General features: G+C 37.4%; 1 protein-coding gene across 1 annotated transcript in view; it reads left to right on the top strand.

The window, feature by feature from the left end:
• The window catches only part of LOC110454191 (origin recognition complex subunit 3-like), a 32,331-nt gene that overhangs the window by 4,959 nt on the left and 16,576 nt on the right, over window positions 1-10,796 (top strand). The window contains exons 4-8 of the mRNA XM_021503568.1: window positions 1,030-1,168; window positions 1,809-1,969; window positions 2,745-2,837; window positions 7,410-7,552; window positions 8,872-9,031. Of these exons, the coding sequence (XP_021359243.1) occupies window positions 1,030-1,168; window positions 1,809-1,969; window positions 2,745-2,837; window positions 7,410-7,552; window positions 8,872-9,031 (696 nt within the window). The remainder of the gene's footprint in view (window positions 1-1,029; window positions 1,169-1,808; window positions 1,970-2,744; window positions 2,838-7,409; window positions 7,553-8,871; window positions 9,032-10,796) is intronic.

The raw sequence follows: 10,796 nt of genomic DNA, 5'->3' as shown, positions 1-10,796 counted from the left end.
TGCTGAGTATAAAGAGATGATTGCACATATGCTTCCAGGTTGGCCTTGGGGACTGCCCCACCCTTGGAGACTTAACCCCTGGGTCATAACTTTGAAATGGTTAATATCCCCACCCCAAAACTATATATACAATTGTTGGGCATAAAGAGACGAATGCAGTCATGACATTAGAATTGATCCCAGGGTCTGCCCCACCATTGCAGACTTGGCCCCTGAGTCATAACTTTGAAACGGTTGAGATCCCCACCCCAAAACTATATACACAAATGCTTGGCAAAAAGTGACAAATGCAGTCACGATATTAGAATCGATCCTGGGGTCTGGCCACAACTCTAGGGACCTAGTTTCTGAGTCAAAGCTTGGAAACAGTTGAGATCCCCACCCTATAACAATACATAAAATTGCTGGGCATGAAAAATCTAATATAGCTATGCTACAACAGACTGGCCTTGGGGTCTTGCATATTCCCTTGATCTCATTTGGAGAATAGTTTGCCATGATTGCTTAGGTATCCAGGTGAGCGATACAGGCCCTCTGGGCCTCTTGTTATTTATTGCTATGAAAATGAAACAACTGCTCAGTATTCAATCAAAAGAAAACAGGATATACCAGTACATACTCAAATTTTTCAAATAATTGCAATTGAAAATTGTTCAAATAATCGCAATTAAAAATTGTTCAAATGATCGCAATTAAAAATTGTTCAAATAATTGCAATTAAAAATTGTTCAAATAATCGCAATTAAAAATTGCAAATTTTATTGATAATCTGTTAATTCAAGCATGGACATCCAGTAAATATTCAATATGAAAATAGAACCAATTCCCATCATTATTGTACTGAAATTTAAGCACAGTGCATGTACATGCACTGTGCTTTAAAATGTTTGTAAATCTCACAGATTGGTCTCCAAGAATTCTGGCATGTATGCAAAGTTAAAATTGAATTTAGATTCACTTTATTTTTTTTTAATATTTCAGGATAAACGATCACAAAAGAATCATGGTTTTCTTTGTATTGTATTCTAGATACTACAGTCAGATTTGAACACGAAGATATTTGATGACCTTTTGAAGTTCACGAAGACATGCCACTCCAGATTTACCTTATCCAGTCAGACAGGGGACTCTCGTACCAAGGAAATCCCTACAGCAGCTCTTGTTACAGGTATTGAACATAGTTTAGGCTATAAGGCCAAAACAGAAAATTATGTCTCCTTCAGGTACCCCGACATACCCTGGTTTTTACCTCCGACCCAACAATTTTATCTCACTTGAATGCACTCCATCCAGTGTTGGGATAACTTTTCCACCGGGTGCAAACAAACTGATGGAGGAAAAAAGAAGGCAACTATGTAAATATCTACTCTTACACAGGTATCAAAACCAAACTTAACTCATTCATCCCTGAAATTTCATAATGAACTATTCCAACCTTTGAATTGGAAGAGTTCAAATGTGTCTTCAGGGGTGAATGAGTTCAATCCCATATTATTATTTTATAGGCCTACAAATATGTTTGGTTATTTAGTAATTTCTTAAATTAACACCCCTCCCCCTTCCTTCAAAGAAAAATAATGAAATAAAATAAAAAATAAATCCTGACCGGCCTACCATATTCTATTCAGATATGTTACTCTGCTGAAATGGTCCGGGTGGTGCAGAATAATATTCTGCATTAGATGATTAAACACACTTGGACTGGAAAAGCACTGACCTATATATATCATAAAAGCAGAAAAATGATCCTTATGGATATATATATATATGCAAAAGTGGCGTAACAATGTTGAACTGTTCTGTTGCAGGCGTAAACACACCGGACCATGGCGTGATGTTTGCCACCCTTGTTACTTTGCTTCAGGAGAGAGTTTCCCCCCTTGTTGCCATTCTTCAATCCAAAGATTGCAACAATGTCAAAAACACACTCTCCAAACTTTTGGGACAGATCCTGAAGAACCCTCAGCTGGTATGGTTTTGTTTCCGTTGTATGGTTGTCATGTCATAGTCTTGCCAACTCTCCCTATTTAGGAGGGAGATTCCCGATTTTGGACCCTTAAATTTAGTATATTCACCCAGTGAAATTGCTAAACTATTCCTATATTCTAAGATCTATTGATTTCATCTGAAATAACAACTCAAAATTTTCTCATTTTCTCAAGGGTTATTTTGTCTCTAGGGGGTGATACACACATAATATTTATGTGGGGTGATACACACATAATATTTATGTTTAAATTTTGAGCATGCAGAATCTCCTCCATGGAAATTTCAAAAAGTTGGCAAGCATGTCATGTTTTAATTCTTTCACAACCTGAAAGATGAAGATGTTGGGAATTTTTTATTAATTGTCTTTATTTGTTTACCCTGTATTAAATACATTTTGTAATTGTTTCTTCAAAATTCAGATTGGTATGTGGCTGGGCAGTGATTGTTTTTTCCTAGTTTTACAGCCGAATACAGACTACCTACTCTGGCTTAAAAGAGCTTTATTTTCCCAAAAATGAAGAAAAAAACCCATGAAATTTCTTCCAAATTTCAAAAAAAAATAATGCAGTATTTTCCTGATTCATGCAGGAAGTCAAGAGTAAAAAAGCAATCGTACAGTAAGCATTGCAATACTTAACCTTTTTTAATAATAACCTACATTTTTTATATCTCAGAAATAGCATCGTTGAATACGGAAAACATATGACAAGATTTATTGTACTGAAACCTACAAGCTTTGACATACTTTCTTCCAGTTTGAAGATGACGAGGATTCTCCAGAAGTGAATCAGAAAAATCTACCAATCAGCTTGGCCACATTAGCGGATTGGTACGATGATAAATATACTGTAAGTATCTCCTCGTACATCCCCGCTACAGTAACAGATTGTACGATGATAGATATACTGTAAGTATATCCTCATACATCCCCGCTACAGTAGCAGGTTGTACGATGATAAATATACTGTAAGTATATCCTGGTACATCCCCGCTACAGTAGCAGATTATATGATGATAAATATACTGTAAGTATATCCTGGTACATCCCCGCTACAGTAACAGATTGTACGATGATAAATATACTGTAAGTATATCCTGGTACATCCCCGCTACAGTAACAGATTGTATGATGATAAATATACTGTAAGTATCTCCTCGTACATCCCCGCTACAGTAACAGATTGTACGATGATAAATATACTGTAAGTATATCCTGGTACATCCCCGCTACAGTAACAGATTGTACGATGATAAATATACTGTAAGTATATCCTGGTACATCCCCGCTACAGTAACAGATTGTACGATGATAAATATACTGTAAGTATCTCCTCGTACATCCCCGCTACAGTAACAGATTGTACGATGATAAATATACTGTAAGTATCTCCTCGTACATCCCCGCTACAGTAACAGATTGTACGATGATAAATATACTGTAAGTATATCCTGGTACATCCCCGCTACAGTAACAGATTGTACGATGATAAATATACTGTAAGTATCTCCTCGTACATCCCCGCTACAGTAACAGATTGTACGATGATAAATATACTGTAAGTATCTCCTCGTACATCCCCGCTACAGTAACAGATTGTACGATGATAAATATACTGTAAGTATCTCCTCGTACATCCCCGCTACAGTAACAGATTGTACGATGATAAATATACTGTAAGTATCTCCTCGTACATCCCCGCTACAGTAACAGATTGTACGATGATAAATATACTGTAAGTATCTCCTCGTACATCCCCGCTACAGTAACAGATTGTACGATGATAAATATACTGTAAGTATCTCCTCGTACATCCCCGCTACAGTAACAGATTGTACGATGATAAATATACTGTAAGTATCTCCTCGTACATCCCCGCTACAGTAACAGATTGTACGATGATAAATATACTGTAAGTATCTCCTCGTACATCCCCGCTACAGTAACAGATTGTACGATGATAAATATACTGTAAGTATCTCCTCGTACATCCCCGCTACAGTAACAGATTGTACGATGATAAATATACTGTAAGTATCTCCTCGTACATCCCCGCTACAGTAACAGATTGTACGATGATAAATATACTGTAAGTATCTCCTCGTACATCCCCGCTACAGTAACAGATTGTACGATGATAAATATACTGTAAGTATCTCCTCGTACATCCCCGCTACAGTAACAGATTGTACGATGATAAATATACTGTAAGTATCTCCTCGTACATCCCCGCTACAGTAACAGATTGTACGATGATAAATATACTGTAAGTATCTCCTCGTACATCCCCGCTACAGTAACAGATTGTACGATGATAAATATACTGTAAGTATCTCCTCGTACATCCCCGCTACAGTAACAGATTGTACGATGATAAATATACTGTAAGTATCTCCTCGTACATCCCCGCTACAGTAACAGATTGTACGATGATAAATATACTGTAAGTATCTCCTCGTACATCCCCGCTACAGTAACAGATTGTACGATGATAAATATACTGTAAGTATCTCCTCGTACATCCCCGCTACAGTAACAGATTGTACGATGATAAATATACTGTAAGTATCTCCTCGTACATCCCCGCTACAGTAACAGATTGTACGATGATAAATATACTGTAAGTATCTCCTCGTACATCCCCGCTACAGTAACAGATTGTACGATGATAAATATACTGTAAGTATCTCCTCGTACATCCCCGCTACAGTAACAGATTGTACGATGATAAATATACTGTAAGTATCTCCTCGTACATCCCCGCTACAGTAACAGATTGTACGATGATAAATATACTGTAAGTATCTCCTCGTACATCCCCGCTACAGTAACAGATTGTACGATGATAAATATACTGTAAGTATCTCCTCGTACATCCCCGCTACAGTAACAGATTGTACGATGATAAATATACTGTAAGTATCTCCTCGTACATCCCCGCTACAGTAACAGATTGTACGATGATAAATATACTGTAAGTATCTCCTCGTACATCCCCGCTACAGTAACAGATTGTACGATGATAAATATACTGTAAGTATCTCCTCGTACATCCCCGCTACAGTAACAGATTGTACGATGATAAATATACTGTAAGTATCTCCTCGTACATCCCCGCTACAGTAACAGATTGTACGATGATAAATATACTGTAAGTATCTCCTCGTACATCCCCGCTACAGTAACAGATTGTACGATGATAAATATACTGTAAGTATCTCCTCGTACATCCCCGCTACAGTAACAGATTGTACGATGATAAATATACTGTAAGTATCTCCTCGTACATCCCCGCTACAGTAACAGATTGTACGATGATAAATATACTGTAAGTATCTCCTCGTACATCCCCGCTACAGTAACAGATTGTACGATGATAAATATACTGTAAGTATCTCCTCGTACATCCCCGCTACAGTAACAGATTGTACGATGATAAATATACTGTAAGTATCTCCTCGTACATCCCCGCTACAGTAACAGATTGTACGATGATAAATATACTGTAAGTATCTCCTCGTACATCCCCGCTACAGTAACAGATTGTACGATGATAAATATACTGTAAGTATCTCCTCGTACATCCCCGCTACAGTAACAGATTGTACGATGATAAATATACTGTAAGTATCTCCTCGTACATCCCCGCTACAGTAACAGATTGTACGATGATAAATATACTGTAAGTATCTCCTCGTACATCCCCGCTACAGTAACAGATTGTACGATGATAAATATACTGTAAGTATCTCCTCGTACATCCCCGCTACAGTAACAGATTGTACGATGATAAATATACTGTAAGTATCTCCTCGTACATCCCCGCTACAGTAACAGATTGTACGATGATAAATATACTGTAAGTATCTCCTCGTACATCCCCGCTACAGTAACAGATTGTACGATGATAAATATACTGTAAGTATCTCCTCGTACATCCCCGCTACAGTAACAGATTGTACGATGATAAATATACTGTAAGTATCTCCTCGTACATCCCCGCTACAGTAACAGATTGTACGATGATAAATATACTGTAAGTATCTCCTCGTACATCCCCGCTACAGTAACAGATTGTACGATGATAAATATACTGTAAGTATCTCCTCGTACATCCCCGCTACAGTAACAGATTGTACGATGATAAATATACTGTAAGTATCTCCTCGTACATCCCCGCTACAGTAACAGATTGTACGATGATAAATATACTGTAAGTATCTCCTCGTACATCCCCGCTACAGTAACAGATTGTACGATGATAAATATACTGTAAGTATCTCCTCGTACATCCCCGCTACAGTAACAGATTGTACGATGATAAATATACTGTAAGTATCTCCTCGTACATCCCCGCTACAGTAACAGATTGTACGATGATAAATATACTGTAAGTATCTCCTCGTACATCCCCGCTACAGTAACAGATTGTACGATGATAAATATACTGTAAGTATCTCCTCGTACATCCCCGCTACAGTAACAGATTGTACGATGATAAATATACTGTAAGTATCTCCTCGTACATCCCCGCTACAGTAACAGATTGTACGATGATAAATATACTGTAAGTATCTCCTCGTACATCCCCGCTACAGTAACAGATTGTACGATGATAAATATACTGTAAGTATCTCCTCGTACATCCCCGCTACAGTAACAGATTGTACGATGATAAATATACTGTAAGTATCTCCTCGTACATCCCCGCTACAGTAACAGATTGTACGATGATAAATATACTGTAAGTATCTCCTCGTACATCCCCGCTACAGTAACAGATTGTACGATGATAAATATACTGTAAGTATCTCCTCGTACATCCCCGCTACAGTAACAGATTGTACGATGATAAATATACTGTAAGTATCTCCTCGTACATCCCCGCTACAGTAACAGATTGTACGATGATAAATATACTGTAAGTATCTCCTCGTACATCCCCGCTACAGTAGCAGATTGTACGATGATAGATATACTGTAAGTATCTCCTCGTACATCCCCGCTACAGTAGCAGATTATATGATGATAAATATACTGTAAGTATCTCCTCGTACATCCCCGCTACAGTAACAGATTGTACCATGATAAATATACTGTAATTATCTCCCCGTACATCCCAACTACAGTAGCAGATTGTACGATGATAAATATACTGTAAGTATATCCTCATACATCCCAGCTACAGTAACAGATTGTACGATGATAAATATACTGTAAGTATCTACTTGTATATCGCCGCTACAGTAGCAGATTGTACAATTTTTTGATACCAATCAAATAGATAGCCGCTTGCCTTCAATTTTGTTATGATTGATTCCAGGGGCGCAAAATCCCTAGAGTATTGATGATATGTAATCAGTTACTAATAACAAGTTCCTTTATTCATGCATTAAATATGATTATAATTTCGTTATAACAGTTGAACCATTCCAGTCCTAAGAAACGGAAATCCGAGGAAGGTGATTTGGTGGACATTCAGATCCTCCCACCTGTCATCATGGTGTTTGAAGATCTTGAGAGCTTTCAGCCGAGAGTCTTACAGGAATTCATAACCATCTGCAGGTAACAGAATACAATCTGGCCATAGAGATGTTCCCGTTTCATTTTCCCTCATATAAAAATGGCTACTGAATTCATAGCTGTCAACCCTCCGTCATTAGGAGGGAGACTCACTCATTTTGACCCAATCTCCCTCAAAACTCCCTCATTCAAATCCAAACTCATACAATTTCAAAATCTTCATCCCGTGGTCAAATGATCTCCTAGTTACTGCAGGGTGAGTGGAATGATCATAACAGGTGTGTCTGAATCAAATTTATGCTTTTTGGAGTTATTTTGATGCTTAAAAGGGAAAGATAAATTGAGCAAAGCAGTTTCTGTCGCATTTCACACACTATCTCCCTCATTGGAAATGTGGAATGAGGGAGATCTCCCTCATTGGAAATGTGGAATGAGGGAGATCTCCCTCATTGGAAATGTGGAATGAGGGAGATCTCCCTCATTGGAAATGTGGAATGAGGGAGATCTCCCTCATTGGAAATGTGGAATGAGGGAGATCTCCCTCATTGGAAATGTGGAATGAGGGAGATCTCCCTCATTGGAAATGTGGAATGAGGGAGATCTCCCTCATTGGAAATGTGGAATGAGGGAGATCTCCCTCATTGGAAATGTGGAATGAGGGAGATCTCCCTCATTGGAAATGTGGAATGAGGGAGATCTCCCTCATTGGAAATGTGGAATGAGGGAGATCTCCCTCATTGGAAATGTGGAATGAGGGAGATCTCCCTCATTGGAAATGTGGAATGAGGGAGATCTCCCTCGAGCTCATTGGAGGTTTCAGACGTTGACACAGATTCACATTTAAAATAACTTCTTATGACTTTGAATTCATTTACCAAATACACAGTAGAGGACATACCTGTACCAGTACTGTTAGATATTTGTATATAAGAAGATAAAACAGAAACCAACTTGTTGTATCATTGAAGTGTATTACACATTCATTGCCCTTTCTTTTGGGAGTCATATATTTTTTTCACCTGAATCTATCATGTTCCCATAGGTAACAAATGGGAGCTACACAAGAGGGTAATAATTTGAATATGTGATTGAAATATGGTCTTAATTGTGATGTCATGTGATCTATGTCGTTGATTAGATATGACGTCATATAATGTTATAGATGGCACCGAAGCTCATTTGAAGTTGATCATGACATCGCGAACACATCAAGTACACTATGTTTTGTTAATTTTCTATAGCCAAGAAACATTTAAAGTGATAGAGTCACGATTTCATAGAAAATAATACTATATAAGCCAGCTGCCCGTTGTTTTCGGATGTGTATATAAATCTCATTGTACATGTATAATGTTTTACAGTAACTACCTGAGCCAGCTGCCCATTGTTTTCGTGTTCGGCATCGCCACATCTGTGTCAGCAGTTCATCGCCTCCTGCCAAACGCTGTGTCGTCCACGCTGTGCATGGAGAAGTTCCAGGCTCCACCATCGACAGAATATCTTACCCTGCTCATCAATCAGGTTAGTGCTACAGTCACCAGTTCTCGGCGCGCAACACGATTCACAAATCAAACATTCCTGTTGATAGTCTAGTAGACAGAGACCGCTTTTGTAAATCGTGATCCAAATGGTTGAACAGGTTGGACCAGAGTTGTTTGTTCAGGAAATAAGGTCGGACCTCGTAATCTTATGCTGCTTTCAGGCGAGCCTTGATAAAGCCTTGCAAGGCCTACATAAACTTTTGTAGGTCCGCCAGGATTTATACCCGATAATGTTAAAAAAACCAGATAAACCAAATTCAAAGTTTGGAATAGTTCATTATGAAATTTCAGAGGTGATTCAGTTAATACGTCTATTAAATATAAACATCGTATTCTATTAATCAAAAATAAATCGTTTACCCTTTATGATTACAAATGCCATGATTGATGTAATCGGTTTATGATGGAAATCGAAGTGTCAAATGTATGAGTTTGCATTGAAAGTCATTTATTCTTAGGACTTTTACCATATGATTGATGAAACTGCATAAAAGTTGCTTGAAATCAATTCATTAGAAAAGAATGAAACCTAATGTATAGTTTACAGCTCTGTCTATTGATGTAACAGTAGTGTTCTCATTTTGTTTGGATATTCAGTCCTATAAAATTATAAACCGATTATGCAATTGATCATCAATTGGTTTATTACTGCCGAATACAAACTGATCATTGGTTATGATGTAAAACCGATAAACCATCGATATTTTCTATGTATCCTGTAATTGGTTATACGGATAAGAAAAAAACAAAATGAGTGCTTCAGGCTATAGCTAGGTATCCCAACCGACCCTGGATATTTCATCTCCTACTTATATCTAAGATTAATTTATTAGCCAGGCAAAGCTCATAGCAACTCATTAAAATGTATTTTATACCTGTTCTGGGAGTCGGACCTTATTCTTGACAAATTAATAGCCATTGTAATGGGTGGAAAAGCATTGAAAAATTGAAAATAAAACATAACATTGATTCTTGAAAATAGAACATTAAAATAAAATCATTTGCCTACCGACCTACCATAATTTTTTCAGGCAGGTTACCTGAAATAAACGTATTATTTTTTTGGCCATATATATATTTATAATAACAATAAAGAAACAAGCTCCTGTGAAGGAAAATATAAAATAAAACAACAAGTACACAAGACTTGAATGCTTGGCCTTTCTGCCTTCTTGGGCTTCCTGATTAGATGACCAAAACTTCTGAATTTTATGAATTTCGTGGCCTAGATAACAAACCGGTTATCATTTGTTCAATATGTACGCAAGACGACACTACTATACTATATATATAACACTTTCACGATCTTTTACCGACATTTTGTATCAGATCATGATCAGTGGAATAAAATTGAGATAGAACACATCAAAGATATCATTTAACTAAGAAGTGGAAATAGTAGTAAAACACAATCAATTAAAATATCTAATGCACAATCCCTGCCCCCCTCCCCCCCAAAAAACAGCCCTGAAAGAAACAAACATACGACGAACACTAATGCCTACCTTTCAAATATTCAACTAGTTGTTTTCTTCTGTGTGAAAACAAAACTTATTCCAATCATTTCCATGATAATGGTTCAATTATCAAATTTCACATTGCTGACTTCACCCAGGTCTGGGAGTGCATGTTTTTGCTAGTAAAGCCTCTACACGACGAAGACTAAGAGTTCTTTGTGTGTAAGCGGTTCTATGCACGTGAAAGACTGATGATATATATGGGATTTATAGTATTTTCTGTAATAT

Source organism: Mizuhopecten yessoensis, unplaced genomic scaffold (assembly GCF_002113885.1).
Source record: "Mizuhopecten yessoensis strain PY_sf001 unplaced genomic scaffold, ASM211388v2 scaffold7713, whole genome shotgun sequence".
Lineage (NCBI taxonomy): Eukaryota > Metazoa > Mollusca > Bivalvia > Pectinida > Pectinidae > Mizuhopecten > Mizuhopecten yessoensis.
Note: the sequence above shows the minus strand (reverse complement) of the source record. Positions and strands in the feature narration are given on the sequence as shown.